This window comes from Athene cunicularia (assembly GCF_003259725.1).
Source record: "Athene cunicularia isolate RWA chromosome 1 unlocalized genomic scaffold, athCun1 chr1_part1, whole genome shotgun sequence".
NCBI lineage: Eukaryota > Metazoa > Chordata > Aves > Strigiformes > Strigidae > Athene > Athene cunicularia.
Genome location: NW_020799091.1, coordinates 82,178,010 through 82,197,834, shown reverse-complemented (window position 1 = coordinate 82,197,834; position 19,825 = coordinate 82,178,010). Strand labels below are relative to the sequence as shown.

The window sequence follows — 19,825 nt, the reverse complement described above, 5'->3', positions numbered from 1 at the left end:
GCTGGGTGCCAGTAACACTTCAACTAAAAACCATGTCACATACAGGAAGAGATGAACGCAGCTTTTCTATTGACTTGTTAATGTGAGTACTTTACAGGGTATGCGAATTAAGCCAAAGATCTTTCAAATTAAATTACTAACCACAAACTTGAAGTAGTAATCAATTATTACCACTAAAAAGGTTTTAAACAGGACATACTATAGAACTCTCATAAGAATAAGGCAAAAGTTCACTGCAAGAGATTTTCTTTAAAAAGGTAAGAAGCATGTATTCTAGCTATTGAACTTACCAAAGTCACACAACTTCAGAACATCATTGTGGCTTATTAAGAGATTCTCTGGCTTGATATCTGGAGTATCAGAGTGAGAGAGAGAAAAAAAATGCTGTTAACTTCTCCTTTTAACTTTGAACTTTTCCAACAAATATTAGTTCATTATATTGTATTTAGAGACATTCATGCAGTCATAAACAAAGCATTGCAAGAGCGACTGCCGAAACAGCTTCCACCAATTCAGTTTGTGAACATGTAGAAGTGTTTCCCAACAAAATATGGGAAGATAAAAGGTGTTTACAGATATTTCTGGGCAGCAAACCAATATGCAGAATATTGCATATTGCAAATAATACAAAGAACTGACATTTAATTACCCAGTTAACCAATAAAATGTTAAGTATGTTGTGCTCAACGATTTCAGTTATAATGGTCTTCTTGATCACCTCTTGTAATTTCTTCAGAAAAAATGCGTTGTCTAGTTTTAAGCCTGTTTTTTTTGTTCCTAAATGGATTATTGTGGTTTCCATACATGGTATATTTTTCAAACTCTATTTTACAAAATATTTTCAGACTTGCATATGTTTGATCAGTCTTAAATATATAGCATTTTGTGTGAGAATTTTAATTTACTGGAAACATTAACTAGAAATGTTGCTCTTCCAAAGCCACAAAGCAAAATACAATTTTATTAAATTGGGATAAAATACATAAAACTAGATAAAGTCACACATCAAGATATGTAAGTGCTTGAAGCTTGAGGGAGAAAGTAAATATAAAGAGATGAACGCATGGAAGCTGGGAGGAACTGCCTTAAGAAGTAAAATATGGGGGACCAAGCTCTAAGTTTTGATTTATTTTTCTCCTAATATTCTATTATCAGATTCAAAAGTGAAATCACTGAGTACCATGAAATGTTTAAAAAAGAAAATTTCCTTTGGCATTGTCTGCATTGCAGTTTCACTTCGCTGTGCATGTGATACAATCTTTATTTCATACACCAATGACAGTGGACAGCAAGCTTTATATGTAGATGAATTTAGTTTTAAAACAATCTGAAGTCATGCAACAGACTTAAGACCCAGCCACATTTACAGATATTTTTTTCTGTTGATATAAAGCAATTGCTTGTATTTATGTTAAATGCAAATTACTTCAAGCTATAACATCTTTCTTTTTAGAAAGCAAATTCCTATGCAGGGCTTATTTCCACGTGGAGAACTACACACTTACCTCTATGAACAATATCATTCTTATGGCACCAATGAATTGCTTTAATTAGCTGGTAGATATAGCTTTTCACTTTTTCTGGTGGAACTCCATTTGGCATTTCTTCTAGCAATTCAAGCATATTCTAAATGTTTAAAAGACACATTATTTGAAAGAGTTATAATGCAGTTGCTGGAAGATAACAAGCTTTCAGCATTCTGAAGCAACATAGTTAGGCCACTAAGCCTGGCTATGCAAAATCAGTAGTTTAACATTCAAGGACTGTATTTTAATCATAATCATACTACCAGCTATTTTCTTTCTAGAGAAAGCACTTGCGAAGACAATAATCCTTAAAGGTGAAACACAAATATCCCCCAATTCCTTAAAAGACTCATCAAACCACTTATCTTAAAACTTCTAAAAAGTCATTTAGTTCCAAAAAGTTGCTTAAATAGAAACACCAGGTCAATGTAGCTATATGAAAAGTTTGGTAGAGCACAGCTTTTTGTAAATATTTGATTGTGCTTTAATGTACTGTTTATTATTAATCTAGTTCTGCTGCTCTGACATAGCAGGGCCATGATTATCACAAACCATGTCTGTATGTAAATGGATATAGTTAAAGCAACACAAACCTGTTAGTGCAAATAAAGTAACAGATGTAAAAATGCCTCACAGAGGCATAAATAGTAACCTAGGGAGTATCCTATAACTATATAACAGCTGTGTTGATCTTAAACATATTTGCACTACAGTAACTGTGGCCATATTAACTGTTTTATGGCTACACCTAGGGAAGAAAATAAACTGATTGTTTATACTAGTTAATTTCTTTTTTGAAAAGGACATTTAGATTTCCATTATGTCAGCAAATGTCTCAAATTTTGCACAATTAGAAGTACAATGGAATTTGTATTCTGAACCCTTTATGAATAATGGCCAGCAGCAGCCTGCTTGAAGAGAAAAAAGTCTTATTTACTGAACGCTAAAATAGGAAAAAAAAATTTGACTATACTGCTTTACACAACTCATTTAATTATGGATTTGAGCATCTGTAGATTTTTCATTCAAAATAAATGTCTTTGACATTTTCTTTAGCTGCATAATAAAATTTTTGAGGTTTCTCTTGTAATATGTTTTAATCAACACAAATATATAACAAAAGAAATGGAAACTGATAATATTTGAAAACATTTCTAAGTTTTGCAGTCTGTGAATAAATACTGGAATTTATGTGCTTGAGTGTAAGTTTCCTTAGAAATACACTTCAGATCTGAGAAAGGGAATTTTCTGTTAAGGAACCATACTGATTTTAGTTAGACTCTTGTCCACACAGAAGCCTGTGGATCTGTATAAGTCAAGAAGTTAGTGTTACAAATACGAACCAAAATAGTAGCAACAACATACCTAGACATAATCCTGTGTGAAGACATTAACTAAGGGGATGATGAATAAAGGAGATTATACTAAATGTGAATTTAAGTAATCTGGATTTGAGTATTGCAGAGCTAAGATTCACCGAAAGATTCAAAGTGCTCATCACCAGTTAACACAAAACTAAGCCTACTATACCACATTTTATTTAGTTCCTTCTAACCTTCCCTGATTTGAAAATATAGAAATCATCCTGGTCTTCAAAGACACTGTTTTGGAAACTATTTGACATATCTGAAAATAAAAAACCTTCATGGACTGGTAAAGTTTAATTGAAAACAAAGTTGACCATTAATATAGAAATGACATTAGACATAGACTATACATGATGTCTACCTTTATCATTATATTCTTTTATTCCGATGCAAATAATGTTAAGATACTGTAGCCTGGTGTTTTTACCAATATTAACAATTTTTGAAGTATGCTTCTTATCAGATCAATTAAATGTCCTTCACTGATGCTGCTCTTCCAACTCACTACTACAGTGAGCTTAGCCGAGTCAAATATAACGGAAAATTAAATGTATGTTCTAAGTTGGTGTGTGATCAAAGACATTCCACGTATCTGGAACAATTACAAGGAACATGGGTGGAACAAGTCAAACTCTGGATGTTCAATCTACATAAGATCCACCACATTAGAAGTTGCTAATCTGCTGGTGAAAAACAAAACTGATTTCTGCCAAACTGTGGGCTAACACAGGTCACCTCACATTATGCAATAAAATTATACGACATAATAAATTGTAAACTGAGGTAAAGGAGACATAGCATTTAGGGTAAGGAATCTATACATGAGAGAGAATTGACTGAAGGGGATTAGCACTCAGCTAGACTGCGACATCACCCTGACAGGACATTAAATGAAAATTTCAATCAAGGGAACAACATCTTATAAAAGTTAGATACACACATATATTTAAGCTTGCATTTATTTTTAATGTGTGTATCTGAATACCATCTAACTATTTCTAGGAAGAAATGCTAAATGGTAAGAATTCACAGGGAAGGTCTACCTTCATCATGAAGGTTGCAAAAATAACAAAAGACCGATCTGTCCTAAGTTGTTTCTCCCTGGAAACAGCCCAGAATGTTTGGCAGTAGTAGGCCAATCTAAGGAAATTTTGGAATCATTTCAAATGAGGTCAGGACTGGAGATAATGACAGTGATCTCTGCCAAATCCCTCTAAGCAACTATTGATAGTGGCCTTGCTACAGAAATATACAAACAAATCCTATTTTTAACAGCGAAGAACAGAGAAAGTTGAAACAGATTCCAAGGACAAAATTCTATGGTCTTGTTTAAAAATACTACATCAAGATACATTACACAGCATTAATCAGCTTTACAATTAAACTGGACTATAGTGCTTGGATGAAAATTTTTTTTCAAATTGTATGTATTCCAGTGTCTACATAATTTGAACATATTTGTGTTCATATATGGAAGAACTTTTTTTTTAAATACCAACACATGAAGGAAAAACAACAGTAAAGTTACCAGTGTTGCTTTCTTACAATAAAAATCTAATTACAACAATTCAGATTGTATTAAAGTTTCAGCTGTTCCTCTTTATAGATTAGCTTAATTTTTAAAAGTAGAAGTAATTTTAAAGACTTTTCCAGTAAGCTGATGATTTAACTGTGACAAGGATAGTACAAACCCAACTCACTTTTTCCACATATTCAAAAACTAAGTATAATTTTCCTCTTCTTCTGAAGGCTTCCTTCAGCTCCACTATGTTCTCCTGTTTTAAAGTGCGAAGCATTTTAAGCTCTCGTAAAGTGGTTTCTTTGACTTCTTCATTTTCTAAAGTACAAAGTGACAGAATAAAACATTAAAAACCAAAACAAAACCCCCAAGTATACAAGTGTTATAAATCTTTCTTTTGAACCCTGATTAAATTCTCCATTTCTAGATGTTACCAATAAAAATGCTTATTTTCCAGTGTGGACTCTCTCTGCTGTCTGGATGCTTCGACACTGGAAGAAAGGTAACTGGTGACTGTGCTGTCATTAATGCACCACTCACAGACTCCCTGTCACTACCCTCTAGGTTTTCAGTGGCAGAAAAAATCATAAGAAACAAATAATTTTCATTATGAAGAGCACTAATATGCTTCAAAAAATATTCATGTACATATACAGGCACATCCTCCACCCCACAAATACATGTCAAATGCATTAAGTACTGGCAAGGTTAATACGTCCTCAGCAGAAACAGTGGAATGCAAAGTTTGAACAATGTCCAAGAAATCTATTTGATTCTAAAATAATTTTATTCTTCAAAAGCCATGAAAAAGTTTAAGACTGAAGCACAGATTCGTAAATCCTGTAAGTTTCCCCACAAGGCTTTCAATGCGCATTCAGCAATACAGTCCAGTGTAGCAGTCACAGAGGGCAGTAGAGCAAGTATTGATTCAAAGAAGCCTTGAATCTGATTCTGAGGAGTCAAGAAATTTAACTGTTGTTTTGACAATTTAGTTGTCTGAAAGTTGTTTAAGAAAGGAGGAGTGTTTTACTAAAGCTTTGTACACATTGCTTATCATCAAGGGGCCCTGAACTGACTGGGTTCTAAAGGATACTACCAATGAAATGTCAAGTAAATCAGATTATATTATGGTTTATTTTTCATTTAGTAAAATGAAATCCATTAATTCAGTAAATTTGCCCATGGACATGTAGAAGCAAGATTCTTAATCTCTTTGAACTGTTATCCACAAGAGAGGTATATTAAATGGGATACGATTGCATAAATTCAAAGCTAAATCACATTTACAGGTCATGTGACACAATGACAGTCAGAGACAGAAGAAGAAGAAACAAGGAAGAGAAACTGTTTTTCCAAGCAAGCAAAAGTCAAAAACAGGTCTGCTGGGGAGAGGGACTAACACAGGTCATGCAAAGACACATAATTATCATCAGAAGAGAGGAAAAAAAAAAAAAAAAAGAAGTGTAGCAGAAGGGAAGAGGAAAACAAAATACTATCATCATAAATGTCTTGCTTAAAAAATATATAATTAAAAGCAATCTAAATCATTTCATTTTAAAACTGAGGGCTCAGTGTTGGCTTGCATCAGCCTGATTACATAATTTCATCTATAACTAGACACACTCTTTCCAGCACATTTAGCATGCATATGTCAAACAACAGCAAAAATTCAGAGAAACAAAAATGGCAATAGAAACAATTACAGTATATTCAGATTTCTAATGAACTACCATATTAACGAGACAGATGTGAAATGGGCTGAATCAAATCCATCAAAAGAACTTCTGTCATATTTCCAGAAACTTGTAAACAACTAGCTACAACTCTGAAAAGCAGTCATCAGTCATGTAAACTGATATTATGTAACAGTCTTGGAAAGCCAGACCTAATGGCAATGTTGCATTTTTTGTTCTCATTTTTTTGGTAGACGGGCTAATATCATAATCCTGTTTAGGGTTTAATACTGAGATTCATTGCCTAGGATTCCTACTGACTAACCGCAGAGAGTTCCAGAAAGCAATTCTGAAGTACTCTCACGACCTGGTCAAGATGGTCACCACAATTAAATTATCTTCTACATTCTTTCACAGGGATTTAAAACAGATTTCTGAATAGCAAAATCAGTGCAAAGAGGTTGCACTGCATAAAATAACAGACACTGCTGTGTCTAACTGACTGGACATTGCAGTCCTTGTAACCAACCATACCTCCATAACCACCAGCAGTCCCATAGCAAAAAAGAAAAGTTTGCTAAAATAAATCAACTGCTGTTCCTTTAAACCACTGTTAGCTTTCAGCTAAAGCCTTGGTACATGGCAAATCATAGCTGCATTGCCTCAGACCAGGATGACTCCTGTTATTACTTCATACTTGGCTTCTCCTTCTGTTTGTGCTAGGTCATTAGGGATCAGGGTTAACCTCTGATATATGCAAGGTAGACAGTTGTTCTCGTGGTTAATTGCCAGTTTTGCCTATGATAGGATACTGGGATTCACTGTCCCCCAACAAGCGCAGGTCAGAGAGCCAGTCCTGTAGAGATCTTTAGATTTACTACTGCTGGGTGAGGAATAGGTGTGTGCAGCACTGGCAATAATTTCCATGTGTCCTGTCTTCTGCCACCCACTTTGCCAGCAACAGTAGGCCTTGCAGGAGTCGGCTCTTCCTCCCTCGCAGCAAACTCAGCAACACTGGAGAGTACACAGAGGCTGCTGCAAGGGGGCAGAGAGCAAGTTTCCTGTGGAGAGTGGACCCTGCTGAAGGGAGGGCAGAGCTGCTGCCTTGCCACCTAGGTCCCTCAAGTCCTCCCACCAATGCCCGAGAGCTCCCAGATTCCTCTTTGTACCACTGAACTTAATGACTTCTCTCAGTCTCCTCCATTCACCCCTTCAAGTGCCCCTAATGCTTAGATCCCCTCCCACAGATGAAGAGTGATAAAGCCCACAGACTCTGCTAGCCACTACTACAAGAGGAGTTTTTGCTATTTTCTGATCACAACCAGTCTCCAAGTAGTAGATCTTACTAATGTGTCTGGCACCACAATCTCAGCCATATTAAGACAGATGCACCAAGAAAGAAAGGTAGTTATCTAGTTGCAGTGTATAATGCGGTCCCTAGGCAGGTATGAAGGATCAAATACATTGAATATTCACAGAGCTAATAAATCATTATAATTTTAAAATCATGTCTTGATATATGAGACTTCCTATTTTAACTGATGAGATATTAACAATGTAGTTATTGACATGAAAGATTGTACAGCAGAAAAGGTTACCTTCACTGTCTTTGAATTTCTTGATAGCCACAATTTCATGTGTCTCCTGTAAAATAAAAGCAAAGAAAGGGAAATGAGTGAGACCTGTTATGTGTTTTCGCTTGGTTTTTTTTGTTTGTTTGGGTTTTTTTTCTGCCAGCATCAGACAAAAAAAAAGAAAGAAAGCATACAGAGAAATTTCACAAGGCAAACAAAATCAATTTAAAATCCGGTAAATACCTCAGTGATCAGGCCAAATGAAAGGCAAAACCACATGTAGCAGATACATCACAATTAAGAACTCCAGTATGAAAGAACAAAGTTAAATGCCCGAAATTCATATCTAAATACCTTGTACCGGATAGCAATTAAATTTTCAGAACAGTTGTTCCTCTAACTCTTGTTGCTTAGTTATTCTGAAAGTCAAACAATCTTTTGTCTAACCAATGTATGAGTGTGGCTGCTTATCTTTATGAGCTGACATGAAAATACTGTACTAGCATGTGGCTAAGGTTTACAATGAGACCTGTAATTTTGGTTGCAAAAAGTTTTGGTGTTTCGAAGTAAAGGTATCCACAAAGAACATGATTTAATGAAAGTAAATTCTCTGTGCTTCTTTAAAAAAATAAAGTTGTCATCTTAAGGGAAGCCTATCCAAAACCAAAATCACTAATAGCATTTGAAAGTGCTAACCTGTGCTTACTGTACGGTCATAGGTGATAACTCCTTAACACCTGCCTGCCTTTGCATTCAGCTAGTATTCTCTGTTCTCACCAAACTTGTTTATCATACTTCACATTTTTCTCTTAAATGAAGACATTTCTCTTGTTGTGTGAGCAGGAATGCGTTTAGCGCATGGCCAAAATGTAGGCAACATGAATAGCGTAGGTCTGTTAATACAATGATGTAGCACCTGAATTTTAGTAACACGATGGCGAAGAGCTTTAAAGTCACAGAGGAAGGGTGTGTGAGCAGGCAGGCAGTAGGCTACCTGGGTTGCTGTATGACCTAGACCTAGCTTACACACCTTTTCCAAACATCACAGTTTTCAAAAAAATAAACTAATATCCCTCTATTAATAGCATGCAAATGCTGGATTGAAGAACAACAATAAAGAAGTTAAGCCCTTTGGAATACCTGAAGACATGTGCATAACTAAGCGTTGTATAACATAAACATTTACTCCATTTTTCATTTCAAATCGTCATAACACATGAACCTGTAAAACACCTGATCCTGTTTAAAATAAAAGCACCTGCAAAGACTACTGTAGATAGTGAACAATGCCTTTTAAGGCTTTTAAATTAAAGTCAATACTGTTATGAACAAAAATCAATAAAAATGAGTTCTCAAACAAACATAAAAATCTACATGTGTGTGTGTGCGTGTGCATAAAATTTGTATGTTTAAAAATAATTAAAAATAACAACTTTTGATCATCATTCATAACGTCTACCAGAAAAACCTGGAAGCATGATGTTGAGTATTGATTTAAGTGACCAAGCTGTATCTACCTTGAATTGAAGAAGGTTAGTTCAGCAGAAGCAGCACATAATACTAACTCTTAAGAGAGGATTTGCCTAGATTTTCTGCTACTGAAACCTACCCTTCATATACACTGGTCTAATCTGAAAGCTAATATATGGCATAAATTCAGTGGAGATACTACAAAGGTCTAAGCTCTACCCTTTGCTCAACCAATTTACAAAACAGCAAAGAAAGGGATGTCAGAACTGAGGAGATAATACGCATTTCAGGTTTGAAGTGATTCTGAAAGGCTTGCCTACACCTTTTATGTTAAATACAGTTCCAAAATATCTTTGTTTTGGGAAGTTTACAAACTGACTGTTCTAAACTAAATTGAACAGACTATTTTAGTAACTATATTCTTACTACTAAGGTACAGTATTGTTATATTTATGAACTCTATAGTAATAGTAGTAATAGTTACTAGCACTATGAAGGAGAACTGCTAAGAGAGTGAGTAAATTTAGCTCATTTGACCTTCTGGTATCTACTATTAGGTGCTCTGGCTAATTAAGCCTCTGAACGGTTTTTCACCAAAGGAACACCATAATTGCCCTCAAAAGCCTCTGCCGACTGTAATATGTCTATTTTTAGAGAGTGTGTGCATACACCACTTTGTAAATGAGCCAAATTTATCCATTAGCTTTACAATCTTATTTCACATGAAGGAAAAGAAAAATTTGTAGATGTTTCAGCAACCATCAAAAGGCTGTATTTTTATTCTTGAAGCAATGGCTAAGCAAACTGAAAGAAATGTAGGAGTTAAAAGCTGTTGCCTCACACTGACAGCAATTCTGCACCGTTCAAGAAATCTAGCCCATGTGGCTTCTCTGCCATATGCTGCTGTCCCCGATGGGTAAAGTGAATGTGATTATTTTGGAAATTAAGTTTTGAAAGCTCTTAGGTCACAGTCGTGCAAAGACTTATGTAAGATATGCTATCAAATGTCCTGTAGGATTTTGGCTATTCACAGTATTTAAAGCGTGAGTGGCTCTATGAAGAACAGGAACATAAAGACTTCAGCAACAAGCATATGGAAGAAAAAGTTATCCAAACAGTTCAAAATACTGTAACATTTAAGAAATTTTCATTTGAAAAGCTTTATCACTTGTATTATTTTATTAAGCTAACTAATGGTGTCATAATTAAGCAATCAAGAATTTATACATGACATATTCCCTATCTTAAAAAACCCAACAAATAACATATTTAAATAACCTGAAGTGAAACAACACAAAAATGAGACTAGACAATAGATGCCTTGAGGAGTTGCACGAGTAACATCTTGTTCCCCCTTTGGGAGGGACATTCTCGTCTAAGTTTCTTGGAAGACTTCATCCTATCTAAATGGTATTCTCGAGGAATCAGCTACTGGTGAAGCAATCAAGCCAAAGGTAAAAGGGATACAAGGACACTGAAGATTACTGTGCACAGATTTTTAAATACAATGCACCTGCTTGTCAAAAAGTCTGTAACTTCCCCATGATGTGGGAAAAATCTTCCAGAGAGAAGGGTTTCAGAGTATTTCATCAGGCAGAACAGAAAATTGAAGCTGAATGCACATTTCTCACTTCTCGGTTGAGTGTTTCTCTAAACCAATTAAATGTTTATATGAGGTGACATAGAAAATAGTAGCTCATCATCAGTCATATTTTGAATAGATTCCAAAGGAAGAATCCACCTGAAATGCTCTGTTTCTCTGTTTGCCATCACCACTAGTAATTTTGAACTAGATATACAGTTTCAACCAAATTTTACAGAGAAATGCAAGTTTTAAAAAGATAAAATTTCAAAACATTTTCTCAAATTTGTGAGCCATATATAGAATATCTTTTCTTGGGGGAAGAAAGCAGTAAGAATTCAGTTTCCTATACACTGTATGATGTTGCAGAAAAGCAGTATATGTAGACTGTACAATGGACTAACACACATAGCTTTTGATCAGCCATTTAATGTAACTGTCATTTACACAAACTATGAGACTGGAAAACATGGAATACATTTTTTAGATGGATCAATTTAGCAGGCATATAGCATCGGTGATAAAAGTAGGCAGCCTGGATTAGGACACGGGTGCTAGAGCTGTCATGATGCAGGCCAAACCTGAAATTTCAAACAAATACTGACATGCACTAGGTGCAAAGCAGACACCACATTGCTAAGCCCCAAGAAGATGGACTTAATCGGAGATGTGAAGAAAAGTAGTCCTTTGAGCAATGAGGGAATTCAACAGTGAAAAATCAGACTCCTGTAGGAAACTGAAAGGTTCTTTACAGATCAAATTTAGTCTTTGTTACCTAAACCTTTACTTAAAATTCCTTTTGGAGATCTGAGCTCTTTTGTGGATCTGGTTCTCTGCTACTCAAAATCAGGCCAAATAGCCATTCTCAAACCGAGAATTGTTTGGGGTGGTTTTTCTTTTTTTATCATTTCAATATGTTTTTTTCAAGACTGTACTCTGAAACGGAACAGTACTGAAAACAATGTTCAGTCTGATTGCAGAAACCTTCCTCAGACAATACCTCAATATCCAACTCCTAGCACAGAAAATTCTCATAGTCAATGTATCATCTGGATAGATAAGCTGTTACTAGTTGACTCAATGTTTGAGACTTCAATGAATGTCAAGGAAAGAAAAAACATAAGTAATCCTAAATATTCTGTGCTCTTTATGGAACACAGAATGTCCTTTCTGATCTCTGCTACTTACTGCTAGTAGCTTATATCATGCAGTATGAAAATGTGAGTTCATTTAGCTGTAGTTTTGCTTCACTCAGCTGTATTTATTACTAAGTATCTCATTATTTTGTTCTACTAAAAAATTCTGGCCTCAATATTTCACTTCAAATTCTGAGGCAACAGCAAATTTGCAAATGCAGAAGTCAGATCTCTCTTAGCATTGATATTACATCTGCTTATTGAGCATGTATATTATAAATATTCTGTGTTATAAAACTTTAGAAAAAGCATTGTTCTACAGCTTAGTATGTAACAACAGATGAATGTTAGTGAAAACACTTTGTGTAAATTTAAGGATGTACACAAACTGATTATTCAGACTCTGTGATTACATGTGTCTAAAATGGGGCAAAATATGTCTCTTCCATGTACAAACCTGCTAATACCATTTAAATAAGGGTAAGACAAAAATTTCTTAATCCGTGTCTGTTCCATTTACTTTATATATAAATAGAGAGAAAGAGAGGAGGAAGGAGATGCCTGCTCATGGAAAAAGGATATCTCCAGTCCTAAAGATGGGAATGACTTCATGCTAGGGCTCAGTCCTTTCCTTTACCTCAAAAATAAGCGTGGGAATTGCTTCTGGAGAAAACATGTGATTTACTGTCTGCCCACTTAGCCACAGATGAGAGGCGAGTATCCTTGTGGAAGCTGTGCAGTTCTCACAGCTCTTCTGCTAGCCACCCAGTGATTTCTCTCCCAGGTTTCCTCACAAGAGTGTGGCATCTGGCATTTCCTGTCACCAGTATCAAACTAGAGGAGTTCCCTTATTCAAAAGCGTTTCATTTTATCTCATTTAAGGGATAGAGGTCCCCTATTTTTCCACTGTCTCTACATAATATATATGACATGACAGTGCTTTTCCAAAACAGTGCACTAATATATCTCTGTTGTTTTCTAGAAAAATCCTCGATGTTAATGATGGGAGTACTCAAGGACAAAGGTGCTCCTTTAAGCATAACTCAAAATCTTAGAACTAAAACCATACTTCTCTGGATAGAGAAACATATTCTACCAAACTATATGCTGTTCCTGAAAATATCTGACAAAAAAAATATCTTCAAATGTTTTTCCCTATTTTGTTTCAAAGGCTTCTGTTTGGACTTTTTTTTTTTTCTTTTTGCATTTGCATATCAAGGAAAATTTGACAAAAGCATAGGTACACAAAAAGATTCTTGAAAAATAGATAAGATTATGTCCTTCAGCTATAATTTTCCTGCCTCACCCTATAGGATTACAGGAATTTCTCAAGTGTTGATTTTTTAAGCAACTGAAAGAATAAGTGTTTATAAAAATCAACATGAGTAGAGATAGCAACCTTTTCTGAACAAAGTAGTACAGTTTTACTTTGACTTGCATAAGCATATTATGTTTTTCAACATTTAAGTGTTTAGAATAGATCTTTCAATAATCTTGATTCCAGCAAAAATCACAGAACATTAAGCAATCACTGGCGAGGTAACAGAAGACCATGAAACCATTACGATAGTGATATATTTCATGAGTCCTTTAAAATGAAACTTTTTAAAAAAACAGCAAATTAATTTTTCAAAGTTACTCTCAAAACAAGAACAGAAAACATTAACATTTTAGTCAGTATCGATCATTGTATCATAAATGTAACATTTGTTATTACGAAAGTCTTTAAACTTGGGCCAAGCTGCCTTGCAATGCAAGTTCTGAGAGGTAAGAGGCATCGTTACCTGCATGTAAATCAGGTCCTTAAGACATCATCCAGACACTGTCCTGACTCCATTTGCATTCTGCCTTAAAACACTGCTACCTTGGGACAGTACTAACAGACCAGAACACAGCTTCCTGTCTTTGCAAGACTCCTAATGTTAGGTGCTGGAAATTTTGCAACATTACTTTCAAAATCTAGAGGAATATCTTAGAATATTCTCTGTAGAAAAAGAGATGTGCAAAATGATGGATTCAATTTCTTTTTTCAAGCAGCTTGATATTGGAAAGTATAAATCATAGCACTATATATTCTTGTACACCTAAAATACTTCAGGGAATTTTTCTCAAGAGGTGTTTCTCTCTTTTAATCTTAAATTTCTCCCATGAGAAAAACTAAAAAAAAACCCCACACTTGGTTTATCTATGAAATATCACTCAGCATAGGAGAACTTTCACAAAATTACTTCCTAATCCAAAGTTCTATTTATTTTTAGGAAGAGACAGAGCCTCTGGTAAATAATGACAGAACAGTACGTCTACGCTATCACAATGCCTTTATTTACAGGAAAACCGATTAGAATCCTCCCAACACATACATGTTACAGTTTACCTGAGAAGAAGCATCTAGAATGAATCACCACAAATCAATTTTATGTCTCTTGAAAGCAGAATGTTATTTACTAACCAGCTAAGTGGAGAAGACTCTTAATGGAACAAAGATTTATATACTTCACATGCCTGTTTTAAAGAAAACGGCCACACTGTCTCCTAGCTGAGGAAGAACAAAAGGAGGACTAGTGAAAACTTAAACCACTCTGGACCCACTAGAAGATTTCCAAGGAGGAACAGCTATAAAAGCTCAGATATTCCACTGGGGAAAGAAGCATAAGAAAAGGCTGAAACCTTCAGCTACCAAGTTGTCAGGAAATGACCAGTATGCATGTGTAATGATAGAGACTTTTCTTTAAAAAATGCAAGCAGATTGAAACAGTTTCTCTGATTTCTTTATCCATGTCTTTCATAAAGACTTGCAACAACTGTGTTGTCCAAAGTTACAAGTAAAACTGATAATGCAAGCATTTACTCATCTGGTTTAAATCATGTGTAATTTAAGGGAATCATAAAAATCAAGCATTTCTCACTCAACCATTGGACAAATCGGTAAGCCAAATGAGTGTCCCATCTGTATCCACAGGCTCACAGATTGGGACCCCCCTTTGAACTGTCTCAGACCGAGCAGCAGGCTCAAGAGAGACCAAAGTTCCCTCCTCCACTGGTGGCAGAGGCTCTTCAGACTGCAGTAAGTTTATAGGCTTGCAGAACAGTTGGGGCTGGAAAGCACCTCTCAACCAATCTTGAATGTCCTCGTCCCTGGACTTATTCTGAAAAGCCTTTGAGATATCTAAAATCCATCAGGACAAGATTTGGTGCAACCCGCTGTAGCTGATTCTGCTTTGAGCAGTTATTAGGAAGCACACCTGAATTGTGAGGAGGGCATTACAATGGATGCATTTTATATTTTTCAAAAACTTGAAATCTACCAATTTATGGTTTGGAGCTTCCTCCTTCTACTCTCCAAAAGAGTTACAAAGGCTAATCTTAGTCTTGCAGGCTAGTCCCTCTCACTTTCATTTAAGATCAGCAGAGCTGTGCAGGGTGATTCAGAGCAGGACTAAAGTTAAGATACTCTCTGGCACCTCTTCATAAATGGAGGAAGCGACTTCCCTAGACTCCTAAGCAAGGCTACATCTCTCTAGACTGAAGTTAACTCTGTGCAAATTCTCCCTGCTCCCTCTTTTACAATATGCTGAATGCTGGCTCTTCATAAGCATTGGAAATCAGCAATTTCTTTAACCCAAGGTCATAACATTAGCATTTAAACAGTCCTACAACCCTAAAATACTGCCCTGAAAAGAACATTTGAAGGAAGTGAACCCACTCAGTATTTTCCGTAACTACTGGGCTGATGACAGCGATTAGCACTGAAACTTTAATTCTTCCAAATTGATTTTTCATATTTATTCAACATTTTCTCCAAGCAAAAGAGTAAATATGTATTCCCAAAGAATTTGCACAACAGCATAATTAAAATTATCTGGAATAAAAATCAGCTTTTAAATACTATAAATGCAGCTATTCTGGCTTTTTACATTAAACTAGTATTATTATGGCAGTTTTTATAATAATCTGGCCTTTTTCATTTTATTAACCTATATCATTTTAAAATTTGACAGCATTGTTTAATCCCAACCGTAGATGTAAAACTGAAAACCAAATTCAGGATATGACTATAAAATTTTTCTGATACTGAAATGTCAATAATACTCATTCCAGTTTCAGACCTCAGTCTTCTTCCAGTTCTATTTGACTTTTTTTGTCTGTTAACACTAAAAATTGTGAAAATTTGGGGAATAAAAATAAAGCTCTTTGTACATATCATAATACTGCATCAGGCAGATACCAGCGTTATTTAATTACTTCTTACAGTGTAATCTTGACACTTGGAATACAAGAGCTAACAACGTGAAAAAAGCAGGAAGACAATCTGTACTACCTCTATGCTTCCTTTAAGACATTGCTGACTCCATAAATTCATAGGTTAACAGAAATTTATAATTACACTGTATTTCTTAATTCTTTGTTATTACTAATGTAACGTTCCTTCTCTGGGCATGTTGTAACTCAAGAGTAGGTAGAACTTACTGGAAAATATTTGTTTTGCTTGTTTGGCTGGTTTTTTAAAACATGCACCAGTGTCAAAGTCTTTAGTGTTATTATTCCAACTTTGAGCATCAAAATAGCTAGGTTAAACTTCTGAAGTTCACCACAAATCAAGCTTTAATTTTGAAATCTTTACTTCTACAACTGATACTATTTATTTTTTATCTGGTACTTTCACATTTTTTATTTTTTTTTTCTTATCAGGTCTGACAGGCATTTTCTTTAATCTGTAAAACAAGACCTACTATGAACCAAAGGCAAACTTGCCAAGCAGGGTCTTGAAGCCAAAACTCTTCAGGTGGAATTCAGTTTCAAATTATGACATCTAAATTCAGATACCAGCATGTGAGTTGTGTGTTTAAGTTTCTACTACAACAAGCAGAGCTGGAGAACTCTAAATTGACAAGTCACTCAAGACATATTTCAGTCGCCTAAACATAGGCATCTAGTAGCATTTAACATTCCCTAGGTATCTACAACACTCACATGGTACTGACAGAACTGACAGAGGATTTAGAGAAGCATACTTCCTAGAGCAGAAGCCAGAGGTAAGGTATAGCATCCCAGGTATCACCAACACCAGTAGAAGTTTATGCTTAGGCAACTGAAGTGCACCTTTCATCCCCAAAGAAGCATGAATTGAACTTCCCTCTATTCCTTGGCTAGATTTCCATGGATTATAGCGGGAGTTTAGACACTTGTACAGGTGCACATATACATACCTACCTTGCATCTTAATCATGTCATCTTTACAAGTCTACCAGCACATGAAAACAAAAATCAAACCAAAGCGCATATTCAGCTTAAGCATGTATGGGAAATGCATGCAAATCACATTCGCATTTTTCCAATGGTGGGTAAAAGCAGTTGGAGTGTGGGGGAGTACTTAACTTAAAGAAAAAATGTTGGTCCCTTCTCTTTTTATCAAGTACCTCCCCAGTTTCCACAACCTTTCAAAGATAGTTAAGAGCTGTCCTGCTGCAAGAATTCAGTACCTTTGGATGCTGCCTGTCTGGTCCCATTAAACTGTATGGACTGAGTTCTCTTGAGTAATTCCCAACTCAGTTCTCACCCACTGCTGGTAATTCTTCTTCCTCAACACTTTCACTAAGCACACTGCCATCCATCCCAGAAGAGTCCTCCATATATCTGAGACATTGCTTCACACAAAGGGAAACTTCACCCCTCTTTGTCTTTTGAGTCCATCTTTCCTGGTGTGCTTCTATCCCTCTGTCATGAAGCTCTACTATTAATTCCACTTTAACAATTTTTAAATACTAAGTAAATTTTCATTTTAGAATGCAAGCTAGAGTAGGATTTCTCAAGCTTACTTTTCTTAGTTTACCATTATCTTCGAATGAAAAACTGGTGCTGAAAAAAAAAAAAGCTACTGTCATTTCCATGCTGCAGATTTCCATATGAGGTTTGCCCTAACTTTAACTTTCTCTCTCATGCACAAATGGCAGCAACAAGTCCTCAGTATTCTGGAGTGAGTCTTAAAACACCAGTGGTGGTAATAATCTATTCAGATACTAAATAGCCATTCCAGATCTGCTCTGGAGCAGAAGCAAGAGCCATGGTTGAGGTAATTTTTGGTTTTAATACGTTAATTTGAAAGAGAGTATATGTTTGTAATTGTAAGCTTTCCACACCTGGGGGAAAGCACAAACTGCCATGCTGTTTTTGTTTAGAATCCTAAATATGAGAAGTTTTATGTGTAATGGTTTTAATTTTTTTTTAAAAAATGTTTTAAACTGAAAACTGTTTTTTCCCCATTTTGAACATGCAAAATAATATAACACTGTCTTCACCATGCAATTTAGTAGGTAAAAGGTGTTACTGAATGTAACCAACACCTTTGGTAATCTGGTCTCAGCTTGTTGATAGGTTTGGCTATGGAACATTTCATAGATGTTTACATTAACGCTAAGAATCTGTCATTCCATGTCCTCTCCATCACACCTTATCTCCCTTCTCCTCAAGTAGCACTAAGGTTCATGAACGTCCCTTTCACTTTTTTCAGATCTTTTTGTGTTGTTCTCTAGGGAAGAGATAATAAATTTGAACAGGAAATGCCACCTCTGTTTTTTTAGCCTCAGTTCTTTGGCTAATTCTTCCATTAGAAAACAGTATTATGGAGATAATTTTTTTTTCTTCCCCTAAGGATTTTGTGGCATTTACAAAAAGACAACTTTTTGCTCTCTACTTTTTTTTTTTCCTTAATCAAGTGATATTTTTGCTGACATTATGCTCTTATCAAAGCAAAATTCTAGGGCAACCTTATAACAGGGAAAGCTCTATAGATGCAAGTTGATACTATTTTCTTGTCCTCAAATTTTTAATTGCTATAGTATTATAAGAGAGCAGAATAATTCTTTCTGATGTTTTATTGATCAGTTCTCCTCACTTCTGACTCCTTCCCTATCAGCCTGATGGATGCTCTATAGAATCCTAAATGAATGCTCTTCCCTACTTCCCTTTCAATTTTGCTATTTATTTAAAGAGGATTTTCCAGTTTGTGTATTGATATGGGTTTCAGAGGACACCTTAATTTCTGCTCAAAGTTTCCACATTCAGGTTTGCAGAGAAAGATAGGCTTCTCTTCTCTAGGATTGTGCAGACAGTGCATTCTTTGGATAAGAGAGAAATTCTTGCCTCTTAAGAAAACTGCTATTTTGCTCTGCCAAGCATTTAAAACTACATTCCTTTTAGAGATTTCTCTCTTTTATAGAATTGCATGAAGAATTAAAATTCAATCCAAACTTCTTAAAAAAAAGACAGCTGGCAAGATTTGTACCTCACACACACAGGTTTTACTGATCACTGTTGGGGAGGCCAGAGGAACAGGAGGTCTTCCTCTACGCAAGTTGCATGGTAATTTAGTTCATTCAAGAAGCAGAACATAGACGAGGAAATAAAGAAATCTGTACCCTAGGAAGACTTCTGTTACTACCAATAGATGAAGAAGAAACAGCATCTAAGTCTTCATAAAAATAGCATCTCTACAGATGAAATTTCAGTTTTGACACTAAATTAAGAAAGAGAGTTTATGGACTTATTTCAGGCAGTTTCTGCAGCATCCAAAGACTCATGACTATATCAGTATATTTTCTCTTATATCTCAAAAAGAAGAAAAAAGTCTCTACACATCACACAAGTTCCAGGAAGATTTAGAAAAGCTATTCTAACAAAAATTGTTCCTACCTAGAAAACTAACACATCCCACTTTTAGATCTTACACAGACACATGCACTTCTGAGCCACAATTAAAAAAAAAAAAAGGTATCACGCAGAATTTGGGTTCACTGTGAAGGTTTGCCCAAACGTGGCAAACAAATAATTCTTAGAAAAAGGGGAAGGAAAACAGTGTCTTGATCTCACCAAGTTTATTGTCCCAAACTGGAAAACATATGCGAGGAGAGGGGATAAAGAAGTGCAGAATGAAGAGCTGAGGGCCAGAGAATACACAGACTGAAAAGAATAGGAAAAGAAG

The 19,825-nt window shown here is 35.5% G+C and overlaps 1 protein-coding gene across 2 annotated transcripts in view; it reads right to left on the bottom strand.

Annotated features, from left to right (window-relative positions):
• Nucleotides 1-19,825, bottom strand: part of CDKL5 (cyclin dependent kinase like 5) — a 110,856-nt gene that overhangs the window by 43,055 nt on the left and 47,976 nt on the right. For both annotated transcript variants that reach the window (XM_026842661.1, XM_026842668.1), the window contains exons 4-7: nt 7,684-7,729; nt 4,594-4,730; nt 1,506-1,626; nt 291-350 (exon numbers count right to left, since the gene is read on the bottom strand). In XM_026842661.1, the coding sequence (XP_026698462.1) occupies nt 291-350; nt 1,506-1,626; nt 4,594-4,730; nt 7,684-7,729 (364 nt within the window). The remainder of the gene's footprint in view (nt 1-290; nt 351-1,505; nt 1,627-4,593; nt 4,731-7,683; nt 7,730-19,825) is intronic.